The sequence below is a fragment of the Phoenix dactylifera genome, chromosome 13, assembly GCF_009389715.1.
Source record: "Phoenix dactylifera cultivar Barhee BC4 chromosome 13, palm_55x_up_171113_PBpolish2nd_filt_p, whole genome shotgun sequence".
NCBI lineage: Eukaryota > Viridiplantae > Streptophyta > Magnoliopsida > Arecales > Arecaceae > Phoenix > Phoenix dactylifera.
This window is the reverse complement of record NC_052404.1, coordinates 9969329-9986351: the sequence shown is the minus strand read 5'-3', so window position 1 is coordinate 9986351 and position 17023 is coordinate 9969329. Positions and strand designations below refer to the sequence as shown.

At 39.5% G+C, this 17023-nt stretch overlaps 1 protein-coding gene across 1 annotated transcript; it reads left to right on the top strand.

Moving 5' to 3' along the window:
- Positions 1-869: 869 nt before the first annotated feature.
- Positions 870-2689, top strand: LOC103706687 (trihelix transcription factor GT-3b-like). The gene is given in 3 exon segments (XM_008790886.4): positions 870-1919; positions 2026-2149; positions 2152-2689. Coding segments are annotated over 3 exon segments (804 nt in total). The 5' UTR covers positions 870-1616; the 3' UTR covers positions 2529-2689.
- Positions 2690-17023: the final 14334 nt, after the last annotated feature.

Here is a 17023-nt window from a genome sequence, read left to right as displayed (position 1 = left end):
ATTCACACATCAGTTGTCCTTACATAATTGATTTTAATGCAAGGTCTTTCAAGATTTTCATGATCTACTGAAGTTGGAAAGCACAAGCTACTAAAACTGCATTTATCCATTTTTTTTTAAAAAAAGGACCAACTTGTTTAATATATATTTAAAAAGTGTTTCCACGCCTAATCTAGCTCCTTGGCCTTTGTCATCCAAAGGATTAAAATGATTCTTTATCTAAACAGCCTTGTATACATTAAATATCTATATCTCTCTCCCCCTTTTCTTTTCTCATGCCAAACATCACTGCCTATGCACATGCATGCAAACTGTTCCATAATTTCATTTACTTTGGATATCTAAGTCGCATCTACTAATTAGAGCCACCAATTTCTATATATGATATCAACCAAAATTGATGGCATTAGATGCTTCGATTGTTTTCGAACATGCATACCAATGTTCATATGCTCGCTCTCTCTCTCTCTCTCTCTCTCTCTCTCTCTCTCTCTCTCTCTCTCTCTCTCTCTCTCTCTCTCTATATATATATATATATATATATATATATATATATATATACACACACAAAGAAAGGAAGAGGGGTACGTACCAACCCATTACCTAGGTGGAGGCAAGACTGAAACCCTAGTCATTAATTATAACCAGACCTTAGTCACTTTATGTGGCATGCATTTGCATATTGATGCTAGTTCTTAAAGTCTCGCATGTCAGTTATATACGGAGCATTAAATAAAATTCAAATGGTGTGGGTTCTAGGAGCTATATATGATGAAGTTCTAGTCATGCATAGTTTAGATGTCCTAGTTTTCCAATTTGTCAAGGTTCATTGAAGCAATATGAGGTGTCGCCAACTGTTGCCACATAAGAGTAGGAGCAAAAGCCAGCTAATGTGAAGGCTGGACCTATAAAACCTTTTAAAATCAGCACCCAAGATCCAAGGCAAGTAGCCATGGTTAACCTAGAAATCAGTACAAGATCCGGCCAACGGAACCAAGCTAAGCTGCGTTCACCTCATCAGCCCGGTGCGTGATTACGATCAGAAAGCAAACGCCATTCGCAAATCCTCCGTTTCATACAACGCCTGTCCGAACCACGCGTGGAAATCCGCCCGCCACCCGCAGATATCTAATGGCGTTTCCAAAATCCACGCCGCAAATACTTAGCAACCAAGGCATGGCGAAAACGGTTGCCGACGCGGCTCCGGATCGTGCAAGAACGCCGTTCCATGCTGACGTGGGAAACGGCGATTGGCGCATCTCTCGGAGAGTAATCTGTTACGTGGCGGTGATTGGAAAGTTGTTTGCCAAACCAGCAGCATGCGGACGGGCGCTTCTTTGGTGAAATCAGCCGTCGCGTAAGCGTGACGCCACCCCGACGCATGCGCTCGCACAAAGCAATGGGAAAGCGAACGGTTTCCGCGTTGACAGATAGAATGCGACCACGACTTCCACGTCCCCACCTTCTTCCCCTCTCACAGATCTCTCGATTCCCCACAACCCCTTCCCCCTCTCCCCTTCATCGCCACCCCCACCACCCTCAGTTCACACCCTTTCTCGATCGATCTCCTTTCTCACTCACTTCCCTTCTCTATAACTATCTCAAGCTAGCTAGCCATGGAGCTGCACCACCTCTTCAACCCTTATTACCTCAACGTGAATCCCCCGACCGAGGGTGGCGACGGAGATCGAGATCGAGATCGAGATCGGGAGCGAGACCGAGACCGGTTCCCCCAATGGACCCACGCCGAGACCAAGGAGTTCTTGGCCATCCGGGCCGAGCTCGATCGGAGCTTCATGGAGACCAAGCGTAACAAGCCGTTGTGGCGAGCCATCTCCGCGCGGCTGGAGCAGAAGGGTTTCAACCGCACCCCGGAGCAGTGCAAGTCCAAGTGGAAGAATCTCGTCACTCGTTTCAAGGTGAACTCTGTTATTTCCTTTCTCTTTCTTTTCTTCCTTATTGGAAGTCCTTTTTTTTCCCCCTTTCTTTCTTTTTGTTTCTCATATCTGGCTTTGTTTTGAGCAGGGGACGGAGGCCGCGGAGGGGGAGGGCAGCAGGCAGTTCCCCTTCTACGAGGAGATGCGGATGATATTCTCGGAGAGGATGGAGAGGCTGCTGGCATTGGACAGAGACAAAGGGAAGGGAGTGCAAGTCCAGGGAGAGGAGTGGGGGAGGAGGAGGTGGAGCAGGAGGAGGAGAAGGTGGGGGAGAGTAAAAAGAAGAGGAAGGTGGAGAGGAAGAGGGTATCTGAAGGAGAGGTGGAGAATGCTCTCAGGGAGTTTGCGAGGCGGCAGCTGGAAATGGAGGCTCGATGGATGGAGGCCGCGGAGGCGAGGGAGGCAGAGAGGAGGGCTAAAGAAGAGGAGTGGAGGAGAGCGATGGAGGCTTTGGAGGAGGAGAGGAGGGTGATGGAGAGGAGGTGGAGGGAGAGGGAGGAGGAGCGGCGAGCCAGGGAGGAGGCCCGGGCCGAGAGGCGGGATGCCTTGGTAACCGCCCTTCTTGCTAAGCTATCAAAAGAAGGGTTGTAGTTTTGTTAGGGTTGTAGCTCATTGTTAAGCAATATAGGGCTAGCTTCCGTATCGATCCTGGAATGAAACGTGGAAGGAAAAGAGAAACAAATTAAAAGGTTTGCACTTTGAACTTGGCCTTTGATTTTGAATCTAATGCTGCTATTTACTTTTGTTTTTTCTTTCGTTTCTCCTACCTTTGGTTAGTAAAGATGTTAGGGTTTATTAAAAAAAAAAAAAAAGGGAAAGAGACTATGTACTCGACTATCTTTGAGTGATTTGCTCAGAAAAGATTATCTTTGAGAGATGCTTTGCTCGCCATGAGAGAAGAGTATCAGTACCGTGATCTAGTACTAGAAGTATGCAAATGCTTTTCTTCCCACTAAATCATTTACCTTTAAGACTCCTGAAAAGGGGAAAGAAATAATGATCTTCTTTTATGATGGGTTAGCTCTTTAACAACACTGCTTTCTTAACTCAAACCAAAGCAGCCTGGATATGTTCTTTAGGGCTCATTGTATTCAGAATTTTAGTAAAGGCGAGTAACACTGGAGTATTACATGATACTGGAATCTCTAAACTATTGCATCGCTTATATCCACCTCCAAAGTTCTCCCAAAAGAAAATCTAAGATAATGTATATGGAGTGTGTGCGTGAGAGAGAGAGAGAGAGAGGAACACGCCTTTGTTTATGACATACATGTTCGGATACATTATTTTAGTTTATTCTTCTTACTTCTCTAGAGCTTATCTTAAGCTGAAATTTCTTTCTAAGGAAAATACCTTATTCTTGTTTTTTTTCCGGAATATTTCTTTCAGATAGGGTCGAAAACGTATGAGAATATTGTTTCATAGATTGGTTGAAGGATAACCAGCAATTCATATGTAAACCCATGCGTAATATAAACTTTGTGAGCAAACTAATATTGAGAACTTAGCAGGCGAACTAAGTAGAATATTAGATATGGACAGAACTATGGAGAGGTGCAGAATAAATTCGACAGCGGCAACCAAATGAGGTTTGGGAACTCTCACAATTTCTACTGATCACTTGAGAATATGGCATGAGGTGCGTAAAAATATAAGCCCAAATGAAATAATCAAATCTTTTTTTTTTCTTTTTCTAAAATAGCCGTCAAGCTCAGTGATCAAAGAAACGATAGGTTTTCAGTGCTGAAATATCTAGCTATGCACCAACATACAGAAGAATTTTAATTCAAAACAATATGGATATAATTTTATATGTTTGTGAAGTGGGGCACACACTTTCAAATACAAGAGAACTAATTTTTCTGATTGTTTTTCAAAGGTATTATATGTTAATTTTCGTTTAGTAAAATTTGTCTTCCTATTTCACATAAGCATGAGAGATGGGTAATGCATTCTGGTCTCAAGCCCACTTCATATAAAATGAGGTAGTGGTGGAATTCCATCAATTGATAATCTTGATAGAGTAAAAAGCAAACTCAAATAGGTAACTATAAATAAGAAGTGAACCAAATGATCATGTCTATGCATAACATTTGGTCAAATTAGTAAAATATTGTCAAAATCCTCAAGCAAAAAATGAATCTTAAAAGAGAAAATCTCGATGACTAAGATTAAATTTTGATTTTGTATTAAGAAGTACAGGATATACTTGATTAATTCGATTGACAAAATATATTTATATTTACTGTTACTGAATGAGAGACAATGATGGAAAAATGGAAGTGCAAATGATCAAATGGAGTGGCACAGTGATGCAAGTTTAAACAACAAAGACATAAAATTACATTGGCTATCATGGATTCCGACTTCTTTTTTCTCCTAAATTATCCATCAAGCCCTTGGTATCAAACATATGAGCCGACACTTAAAATTACAGGAGAGGGCCTAATGTTGATCAACATGAGTTGTAATAGTTGAGAGCATCTTCCTCATGCCTATACCGAGAAGGTTTCATGGGGGATGTTGTTTTGCACGACTAATTAACTAGATTTTGCAGAATAAAGTGCTAAATTAGTTTCAAAATGTACTTTTAGATGTACTAGACATGATCATTTGATGGCCAGTAATAAGAAGGAACCATGTAAGCAATTTGTGGACAACAATGAGTGGATATACAAGGTTACGAGACTTCAAATATCACATAGATATCCTACTGTGCTATTATTTATAATTTTTGCTGTTGTTTGTTATTGTTATTATTATTGTTGTTGTTTTTGTTTTCGTAAAAATTATTATTGCTGTTTCTTTTGTCTACGGATGTGAATTTAAGTGATAATTTTAATTAGGACATGAAAAAAAAAGATCAGAAGGAACGCTTCAGCTGTTTGAGTCACAAACACAAACAAGCAAGGAAATAAATGCAGACCAATAGCTAGTCCATATAAAAGATGGAAGAGTGATTTAGAAGTGAGTCACAAGGTGGAACTGTACACACTTCCTTTCTTTTCGATGTAAGACGGGACCATATTTGTCACTTATGTGTGCTTGATAAATAGCTTTGGGTAATGATTTTTATTGACTTTTTTTTTTTTTGTGTCAGCTCCATTTTTAACAAGAGATCCATAAAACGCGTTAGCATTAATAGGTGGAGTGGGGTTATGGGAATGGAGAATGATACAATGAGTGCATGACTGACAGATGACAGTGGCACGTAGGCAAGATACAAATGAGAGTCATGATTGGATCATGAAAGTGGCGAAGGAGACGGAGGATAGCCTCGTGAATAACAGGAGCAAGAAGAGGTCATCGTTCCGTATGAGGATGAGATCTTGAGATTACAGCAGTACAAAGTGATTGGGAAACAATGATGCCAGTTTTTTCACATGCTGTGTCTCAGGTACTCTTCTGGGAAAATGGTCTAATTTAGGATGAAGAAAGATTATGCGTGAATGGCCAACGCTTTATAAGAATAAATAATGCTTTTCAGTTCCCATGTTGCTTTTTTGCTCTGAAAAAGGGAGAAAAAACTATATTCTCTTCCTTTAAAAAGAAAAATAGTACTCACGAAAGCAGACAGGCACAGAAGTATATGAATGTAACGGTCGCAGGAGTATCCTTGATAGCTAGAAAAATTAATGGTTCTTTGTTTGTATATTTTGTGATCCCAAGGATGTCTTATTTCACCTAGGAGCCACTACTTTTGATTTTTTTTGAAAGTTAATCTTGATGGTAGTGTGTTAAATAGAGGTAATTTTGGTGGAATAAATTTTGTTATCCAAAATATGAGCGGAGCATTAATGACAGCAGGTGCCAGGTTGTTTAACACCATAGTTTCTATAAAAGAATATAAAAAAATTGTGGGTTGCACACGAAGGTATGCCATACACAACTAAAATTTTAAAGACTTCTCGTATCATTCTGAAAGTGGACTTTTTGACAGTTATTAGGTGGCTTTCTGGTTCAATACCTTCAAATATTAGTATGTATCATTTGAGACAGAATTGTTGGAGAATGAGAGCAACTCTTCAGTCTTATAGAGAAATTAATAGTGTTTGGATGGTGTCGCAATCATATGTCGCTAATTGTATAAAATTTACTCTATAGATGGCTATGCTAGATATTCTTTTTAAATTATTAGATATTTTAATTTCGGATGCCCATGGATATATTTGATTTAGGTTGATTTAATAAATTTGATTTACTAAAAAACAAAAAAAGACGAACTGACCTTCTGTTAGTTGCTTGGCACCCCTTTTGTAAGGGCTTACTGTTTCAAATCCTGGACTTCCCCTTTGAAGAGACTAGGGTTCAAATGCTAGTGGTGGCAAATATCACTTTGCTCCAATATACACTCAAAAGGTGAGAAAACAATATTAATTATAGATGCCAGGTGATCACTTCTCTTAATATTACACTTTTTTCTTTCCAACTTCTCACTTCTGCAATTTTGAACATGAGCTCCATGAGTGGATATGAGTAGTTGTTATTTTTTTGTTCTATATTTTTATCTGGTCATATTATGTTGGCCACTTCACATGATCGAGAAGATCGAACAATTTCAAGTTTGTTGAGAGTGATCAGGAAAATGTTTACCTAGCATTGGAGATGACTCAGTAAACAATATTGTGCAGCTAGCATTAGCCATATGCAAGATAGTTCATGTGAACATCTTCCTAGCCACTATACGATTTTTGACAGTGCCATTCATCAGTGCTCATCCACAAGAGCAGATATTCTCCAGCAGGAACCGTATATTGTAGGAACAATTGGTTTTATGGTCTTGCAAGTACTGAATAGAAGATTTCCATAAACAAGTACTGAATAATAAAGCTTGAGATGTTTTCACTAAGTAGCAAAGCATCCAGTAATATAAATTACAGCATTGCTCTGACCTTTTAAGGCATGTTTCAGTCTTTCATACTACCTGGGGGATTGAGTTAACCAATGAAATCAAGAAAACATTAAAGATATTAGTTTCTCCACTGTAAATCTAAAGTTCTAGCTTGACCATACGTCCATACTTTCTTTAACAGTTTACAAGCCTTAAATCTATAGTAGCTTGACTGTTTTCCGCAGTATAGATCAGTATTACTTGATCATCCTAGTTCCTGCCTCGAAGCTTTTCTCCTCTAAACATTCTTGTTATTGGGTGGACTACACCACCTAGTTTTGGACAACAGCAGACGAAATTGGGCAGCATGTCTAGGAGCTGTTAAGGATCAAGGGAGAAAGGTTCTTGTCCCATAATTTGCAGAATTATAAGATGCTTGTCTAAATAAAATTTTGCCCAGAGTTATAAAGGTTGAATTTCCTAAGTTGTTTCCTATTCATCATACTGAAAACTTATTTGTCCATGAGAGGGTGGCATAGTTTTTTAGGCCTGCCACAACTTTTATTCTCCATGATAATGTTGGTAGTCCATCTAAGAGGTCTTTGAGGCTCCTGACCTTTGCTACGTGTGTACAAAGAAGTTTTATTAAAGAGAAATATAGTCCCAAAACCAAATTAAAGATATAGTTAGTTGTTGTGGGAATAAAGGGTCCGAACTTAGTCCCACATCGACTAGATAACGGAGAGGTCTGTTCCTTAAATAGAGAGGGATACCCCTTTTTTTTCAGAGGCGCCCTCTGAGGAGGGACAAAGCCATGCGGGGTGACGGCACCCTAAAGAGCCCGTAAGGCCCGAGGATGACCGAACTCCAAAGCGGACAATACTAAGCGGGGATGAGCTCTACCGACTGAGCTGCAAAAGCCAGCGTGTATCTCTCACCATAGAGGCGCTTTTTGCGGGGCAAAACCGTATGTTGGGAAGAGACTATCAAACTCCCTTCAAAACGGACAATACCTTTGAGGAGAAGCAGTCGCTTCCGCTTTTTGAGACCAGTGGGGACTGAGATCTGGGGCTCGGGGGATACCTTCCGACCTTATCAATGGTGCTTTCGTTGAGAGCCCTTGACCCCGGCACAGATCCCTCCGCTGGGGAGGCTATATTGTAGGAATAAAGGGTCCGAACTTAATCCCACATCGACTAGATAGCGGAGAGGTCTGTTCCTTAAATGGAGGGGGGCTACCCCTTTCTCTTCAGAGGCGCCCTCTCAGAAGGGACAAAGTTGTGAGGGGTGACGGCACCCCAAAGAGCCCGTAAGGCCCAAGGGTGACCGAACCCCAAAGCGGACAATACCAAGTGGGGATGAGCTCTACCGATTGAGCTACGAAAAACATCGTGTATCTCTCACCGTAGATGCGCCTTTTGTAGGGCAAAACCGTGCTTTGGAAAAGACTATGAAACCCTCTTCAAAGCGGATAATACCTCTGAGGAGAAGCAATCGCTTCCACTGTCTAAAACTGATGGGGACTAAGCTCTGGGGCTCGGGGGGATACCCTTCGACCTCATCATTAGTCATTAGTCGAAAGTTGGCATAGATCAACTGCTTTTGATATTTGGAGAGTATAATATGTTGTAGTACATATCATTGTTGATTGTTGATCCTTGATTGAAATAAATTTTGCAATTGCATTGCAAAGGATCACAGGTTACATATAGAATCAAAATTTCACTTACAACTCCTGTTTGACAAGCATGGTCTCTAAATGGACTCAATCTTAGAATATGTCTAGGAAAAACCTAATCGCGTAACCTTTTGTTTGATGTTTGGAAGTGGGACTATGAGACTGACATAAAATTAACAATCAAATGTATTAAAATCACCATTTGTCCTAAAAGCTTAAGCTGATAGAATGAAGTAGATTTATTTATATATTTTTATATTTTTTTACACTCCTCCTCACATGTGGGCCAGATTTTTTTGTAATGGATAAGCCCAACATGTGAATTTTTTAATAATTGGGTTCAAGAGTGCGGAGACAGGGTTTGAACTTAGGACCTCTGCTCTGATACCATGTTAAAATTACCATTTGTTTTAAAAGCTTAAGCTAATGGAATGTGGTATATTTATTTATATATTTTATATTTTCTTACAAAATGGAATATTTTAGGATTGCTCTACATGTGCATCAATAAAGGTACATATTTGTTTGGTACATATTTGTTTGCAACATTAGATGCCACACTGGTCGCATCCCTCCTCTAATGTTAAGTTTAGACCTATGAGGTGTTGATCTAATCGAAGAGAATGAAGACTTACGGTCAATCCGCTTAATTTGAATCTCTCAAAAAGATTTAGATAAAGTTGAAAATTTACTGATCAAGGGGACCGAAGACTTACCTCAACCAACTCAACATAAATCTCTCAAGAGATTTAGAAAAAAAGTAAAAAATTTGCCGAAAGTATGGTCTAGGTACCCTTTTCCTTCATTGATGATTCATAAACTGAGATAGATAGCCTTTATTTATGCTAGTGAGGTACGTCATTGCACAATTCGAGTTGGATCCCTCTTCTGGTTCTAACGGGCACAACTTTTCTAAAATATACATGACTAGTAAAAATAAATATAAAAAAGCAAAAATTCTATAAGAGGCAGATCTCGACTTCTACATCGACTTTGTTTTCAGTCGCTCTACCTAAATCTTTCTAGGTTGGGAGAGACATTTGGTTCAAATATTTTTCGAAAAGAAAAGTTTTGGTTTGATCAGCTAATTTTAGAGTCCAAATGATGGAATTTTGGTATGATCTCTCAGTGCATGGTATTTTTTTAAGAGGACGTCATGTCATGGTGTTTGAAAAATTATCTATTTTTTTTTAATAAAAAGATTGTCTCAATTGTGCATTATACAACCAAGTACTAGTTTCCGAAAGTTTGGCATGCACTTTACCTTCTCGATGTCGCAGATCTCACTCATAAATTTTGTCCAGTTCCATTCATAGTGGCCAAAATGATCTATATCAAGTGTAGTTATCCACATAAATCAGTCGCATCTAAAGATTTGGACTATAGTGTACAGGCAGTCACCAACCCATGAAGGCCTTGATTTAATGCTTAAATCTGTTAAACTTGAAGATTAATGATGCTGAAATCTTAGCACTTGAAGGCTAAATAAGGCTTTCACTTAGCTAGTGGAGTGCTCAGGACCAATCTGATCTCCTAGGAGCCCCCAACCCCTGGCTTCCTTAAGATTAACTTTGATGGCAGTATCATTGATGACAAAGATAAAGATGGAGTGAGCTTTGTGATCAGAAATCATGAGTTCAGGCTTATTGCGGCCGGAGGATGACACGTCTTCAATGAGTCAGTTAGTGGTGCAGAACTGAGAGTTGCATGGGAGGGCATCATCTTTGCCAGATTGGTCCTAGGGGCAACCTATATCCATCTTGAAGGTGATGTGGCCCTGATGATCAACTGGATTTAGGAGAGTACTGACAGGCACAGGCGTCTGGATAGGCACCTGCTCCTGTGGGATATATGTGAGATTGTGGAAGGGCTTGTAGCATTCCAAGCCACCCATGTTTATCGGAAGGCGAATAGTGCGGCCGACTGAGTCGCCTCCTACGCGGCGCACCAGTCAGGAGGATTTCACTGGAAGAGCATGGAGTCTGCTCTCTCACCCCTTCGCCAACTTTTTCTTTTTGACTCTAATAGGTACTCATGTGCGTACGGTATGAGTTACCGTTGTATCAAAAACAAAAAAAAGGCTAAGTAATATCGGGCCTGCTTGATGAGCATTTGAATTAGCTTTGGGCCTCCCATGTTGGGCGTCACCCAGAAGCCCTTTAACTCACCTAAATATACTCTAAAAGATGGACACCACCTTGAAACAAGATTATGATTCTCCTAATCAGAGTGCACTGGACCCATGCATTACCTCCAACGCTCCTACAAAGGCCCAGGTGATCTTTTCAAGGAAGCCATTTGAAAGCCCATTAGAACTTAATCGTGAGCTTGTGCCCATCAAAACTGAATGGCCCCGCAATAACGTTAACCTTTGAAATCTGGGTGCAATTAGTTTTGGTCTTGTTGAATTGGCTTCAAATCTAGTCCCTCTAATTAACTAGCAAACCCATGCATTCAGATGTCCCCACTTCTGAACAGTAGCAACTGAATGTTCCACCGTGGACTGACATGGATCCCAGCACCAATTCAATCATCTAACACCAAGTGAGACCTCCAAAGTAGTAGATGAATGATGGTTGATTTCCTTGGGGTCTTTTGCACCAGAAACCAAATTGAAGAGGATCCGAATTAACTTGTGAGACATGAACATCTCTGAAGTTTACTTACATGAGAACTTCCATGAGACCTATCAATGTCTCTAAATGCATCATTCATCGTGCGCGATTCTGAAATCATTCGACATCCATCCTCCTTGAGAGAAAATCCTATTTCCACTTTACAGCAAGTGATCCTTTGTTTGACTGACATTCGAATTTTACTCCTTACATGCTAGATCATTCTACCTTTACATCCAACTAAGTCATGTTGTTACACAGAGTTAGGAGCCCCAAAAACCGATCTGACCTAAATATCTGACTAGAATATACCCTCTTTTGGGCTGTGCTTTGATCAGAATGTTTTTGTTTTGGGGTCAACTACAGGCTAAACTTTTCATATGACATCAAAGCAAGTCAAGAATGCCCGCCAACTCGAGTCATGGGTTAAAGTCCTGACTCGAGTTGGCTGGTTATATTCTTACCGGCTGGTTAATAAGATCATTGAACTTGGGTTAAATAAAAAGTAAATTCATGCTATTAATGGTTAGATGATTTAGAGTGCTTGTGTGATTAATTTGTGGGTAGATATGGATCAAGGGTCGAAAGCTGATGTTGGATCAGGTTACATATGGTCGAGATTATATATATATATATACAATATATCTACGTCAAACCCGACCTAATCTAATTCAATCTACTGTTATTTTTCCATGCAGCAGATCTGTTTTGCATGCAGGCTAAAAATTAAAATAAACTAAAATGGCCATAACAATCGAAGGTTCGGAGTAAGAAGACCAAATAATAAGGTATAAACATAAAATGACGATCAATCAATCTAGCTATGACGCAGATGTTAATTCTTTTTCTTGTGTTTGTTCTATGGTTTGTATTTTTCTATTCGCCTCTGTAAGCTTAAGAAAAAATCTGGATATATGGTCACCAGGAGCACAGCATCCACAGGTCTCAATCCATTGTCTACTGGCGCCAGGTCAGGATTAGATTCTTCTTCATCCGGATTGAGCTAAGAGTTGGCCGTGGCAACCATTCCACTCAACGGTCAACCTTTGGTGCATTACATTATCTTTCTTCTTTGCTTTAGCTAGCACGCTTCCCATTATCATATTGCTAAACATCCAACAAATAAAATTTTATGAGAACGAAATGCATCGTAATTAAGTTTTAATATCCATGATCGAATATGATTCGGATTCCACTCAGCCCATGAAAAAGTTCTTCAATACATATATACACATACAAAGACATCGAATGCTTCGTGTCTGATTTGTGGACGGAGAATTTAATTGTGCTTGCCCTCAATCTAAATTGAGACCTTCATGGCATGGACTTAAGTAGCCACTTGCTGCTGGAAGCAATCAATGGCTCCGGATGGATGGTAATACAAATACATCATATACCGCATGCACTTATGGTTTTATCGCCGCCTTTCAGGCTAGACATGATGCATGTCGAACGTATATCAAGTATGGAATAATCTAGACGAAAGTCAAGGTTGAGATTAGGTCATCGGACTTAAATGTCAGGTGCAAACATGGTTCATCTGAAGGAACTTTACATTGCATGCAGATTATGATTAATTCAAATTTTACGTCGATGTTAGGTTAATTTTTAATATTTGAACCAACTTAATAGGGGTATATAAATTAAAAGAAAACTAGATGGATGTCAACAATGTTCAGATGATTGGTACCCTGATGAGGGGGACATTACCATCATACTACTTAACAAAAAGGATGGTTGAACTTTTTTTAGTTAGTATTATGATATTTTTGAGACCATTTGTCGCTTCGATCTATTAATACATATTGTCATTAATTGCAGCCAAGTCATGAGCCTTTGGCTAGTTTATTAGTACTATAACCAAACCCTCCTCCTTCAACATGTATCTCCTTACTGGGTGAAATTTATCATGACCGAACTCTTATCCAATTCAACAAGAGTATTGGCTCTCATTTGCTCTGATTCTATCAACCCTGATCCACGTGATACTTGCTCATGTCCTCGGCTAAGTTTGTTTAGTAGATTATAAACATAGTATATAGCCGGTTTGCATGGCTTGAGACCCCACCTTAACTCTTAAATGAGAATCTCAATATCCAATGTGTACATCTGCTTAAAAAATCATAATATGATAGCTAATCCCATTACAAATTATACGCATTATTATCAGCAATCCAGTGGTATGCTTTAAAAAAAAAAAAGACAAGCACCAACAACCAGTTTGCACGGCTTAAGAACCCACCTAAAATATTAATATTAAAATTTTGATGGATCCTGATGTTTCTCACCCTATATCGGAGGATTTGAGGAGGATGATTGCCACTCTGAGCTCCTTCAAGACTATTCATGTTTATAGAAAGAGAGAAAAAGGATAACAGATTAGGTAGCTTCCTTTGTGGCTAACTATTCAGGCTCCATCTTCTGGTGGAAGTCGATCCAATTTTTTTTACTTAAGCTGTTATATATGAATGTAAGTGGATGTATTCATTATAACATTATATAATCATTCCACTTTAACGAGACAAAAAAAAATGCAAGCACTAGATTTTTAGCTCAAGGGACTAGGAAGTGGCTTACGTGACACTGTGACAGAGATTTGCTTGAGTAAATGTGGCTGCAAACTATAGCTATCATGGTAGGATTTATTGACCAAATACAAAGGTCTTAGTAACCATCACTCAAGGACCAAAATAAATAAATAGTACATGGAGCTCTAATAAAATGCCTAGCCAATCACAACTTTTGTTGTTTCATGCGCAAATGCCCCAATGGAGTTCAGAATCATTTTGATTGGAATGTGGAAGGTGCAATTTACAGGAAAACCCTTCTCTCTGGTATATTTAACCATTTCATTCTTTGTTTACATGCTCTGATCTATCTCTAGGAAAGAGGGAAAAATTTGGTAAAGTATAAAATGAAGAAACAGTAGACTTGAAAAATATTTTCACGCTTGTTATTTGAGAATGTGGTTGCAGAAATCCATGTAACAGAAGTGACATTGACCAATTCTATAGCTGCTATGAAAAAGCTATCGTTAATATAGTATGGTTGATTAGGTTTTCCTTCCTCCTTTGCCGTAGTCAAATTATTGTAGTTAAACATTTCTCACTTTCATGTTAATTTTAATTTAAAAAGATTAATAGTTTTATAGTATTAATTTTATCTACTTTAATATGATATCGTACATTTATAACAAATTAAAAGAAGTATGATAACATCAAGACACTTTCAATTTCCTGAAGTTACGACTAACTCTTCCATAAATTTCTCTTTCATGGAAGACCTTTTCTTTGATCGCTCTATGTGCATGTGTTAAAAAATATCTATTGTATTTAAAACTTGGATAGCAATGGAAATCAATATTTTGCACATCAAACTGCATTTTTGTGGCTAACTTACATGTTTTTTTGCTGGTAATAATGGTCGTGGCAATGCCTAACCATTTAATCTATTTAACTTGATTTAGCTTGTTGTAGATCGGGCTATTTAATAAAAATAGTTAAATTTTGGTTTGGATTTTTGATTCATTAAATGAATAGGTTGGGTCCTATGCAATAATGCGATATTTGTTTTTTATGAAGTGCTTTTGGAGTAGCTATAAACAACTTAAGTAAAAAAAAAAAAGAAGAAGTGTTAATTAAGCTATTTATCCTAATCATGACTAATTATCAAGAGATCTCCTTTCTAGAATGGGTTATTTGCATTCTATATGCTTATTAACTGTATTTTCATATCTAAGTGCATATATTGATTCATAGCTTATTCTTGGGAACAAATATGTGAAGCCATATTTGCCCTAGACAAATATGTGAAGACATTTTTGCCCTAGACAACTGGTTGAGTGGGCTTGGTTTAATTGAATTTAAAACGAGCTCCTTCCCTTTTTTTTTTTTTTTTTTTTTGGTCAAAAAAATAGGAGGGGGATAGACCAGCCCATCCACGTAGCAGTCCTCAGTAGGCTCCCTTTTCACCAAAAAATATTCGATACATATTACAGATTTTGTGTGTCTTCCCTAATTCGTGGGTTTATTTCATTAGACTCATCGTCTTACATATGAATATATCATTCCAGCGTCATCTCGGTACAGATTAAAGAAAAATATATCCACTAACGAGCCGTTGCGTTTCGAAAGCGGGCAGTCAAGATGAAAATGAACCCGCCAAAGATGAAAACAAGATGGCTTCCGTCACGTTGGAAATCGCACGGACGTTGAAATAAATAAAAATAGAATCCTGCTGATTGATGGCGACTGGGCTCCACGTGGCGTCACCTCGAGACAGTGGGGAAAAAGATGGCAAACATTATCTCTCCGTTCGTTGACTTGGCCACGACAAGGACGATTACTAGCCATTCCCGCGGTCCCGTTGCCGTTCGATCCTGACCGTTCGTTTTGTGCACCCCATCCATCATCATAAGCGAAGTCCGCCGGATCCATCTGGTTATTGTCACCTCCCGCTGCTGCCGCCCGTCTCCCTGCTCCCCACTTACGGCGACGTTTAGAATAACGCCCGTTGTAACGGTCAATATAAAGGGTTTATGATCTAAATAACACTTACGGTTTCTCTGCATTATTCATCTTATTGAATTTATATTGCTTAATAAGTTATAATTTTTATTAAGTAAATCTCATTTTTTTATACAATATTAGCTCAAAATGAGAAAAGAAAATATGATATAGAGAATAAGGCATAGACACGTGATTTTTCTAGATGAAGCATTTAGAATGGTGAACAATAAAAAAGGTCATTCAGTCAATAACGCTATTCATCTTTTTGTAGATATGTATGATTTGATAGAAATCATACTCATGAATATCGTGGAGCGGCAATCTAGAACTAGCGTCATGTCTCCAATTTCGAATCTATTTGATCATGGTGGCTGAATCTATTTCGAGGGGAATATGGTCTGCACTTAGCGGACGCGTAACTCCATTTTCTTTTTCGTAGCCTTATGGGGCGTGAAAGCTAGCCACTAGTGGCGTTGGTAAGGCCACCGAGAGTGTCCGGATCCGCACCCGCGTGGAGAGAGAGAGAGCATTTGGTCACGTTACCCGGCCTTGGAGCCAGTAGCTGGAGCAAGGCAGAGAAGAGCGCGTTGCATTTAATAATTTAATAACTTAATAATATTATAATAATAATAATTAAATTAGTGGAAGGCGGTATGGCGGAACCTGACGCTCATTGGGTGCAGTAACTGCAGTTGGGAAGGAACTGGAACGCCGACCACGCAACAACTTCCCACGTCACCCTTGTGGGGAAGCGCGCGACGCGTGAGCAGTGAGCACCCCACATCCGGTCAAATCGGCAGTGAAACGACACGTGTCCTTTTTCTTTTTAAAAAAACTCCACTGGGTGGGGAGATATCGGCGTGGATTGGACAGGTGGCGGGCGGATCCGTTCCTGCTCCCTCCGCCTTTAGTACCACCGGCGAGTGCGGAAGGAAAAAGTTCGGCACACCGTTTGCAGACATTAAGGGCCTGGGACCCACCTCCCTCTCTCCTGACATATTATCAGGGGCGGTGGATTAGAGCTTCATGTTTGGGTTGGTTAATTATGTCTTTTAAGAGTAATGAGTTACTTTGTTATTATTTATGTAAGTTCTTCAAAAAAAAAGAAAAAAAAGCTGGGTCAAGTTACGAAAAGGTTGGATCATGCTTGATTACATCAAAGACGGCTTGGATCTGCATGAGATGGGAAATAGAGTCATATTATTAAATAGAGCAATACTGGGTCCGCCTATCAAGTGGCAGCAGGCGTTGAGAAGAAGATAGGATATGAGCGAGTGACGTTAGACCGGACCCTTGAGAGTTGATTCCTACCAACGCGGACCGCATCCAGGAGTCCCGACAGTCTCAGGTTCTGGAATTCAAATTTGATTTACATTTGCATCTCACATAGCTGAAATGTGCGTTTCATTTTGATGACGGGGGGAGGGGAAGGGGAAGGCGGAAAGAAGGCAGCT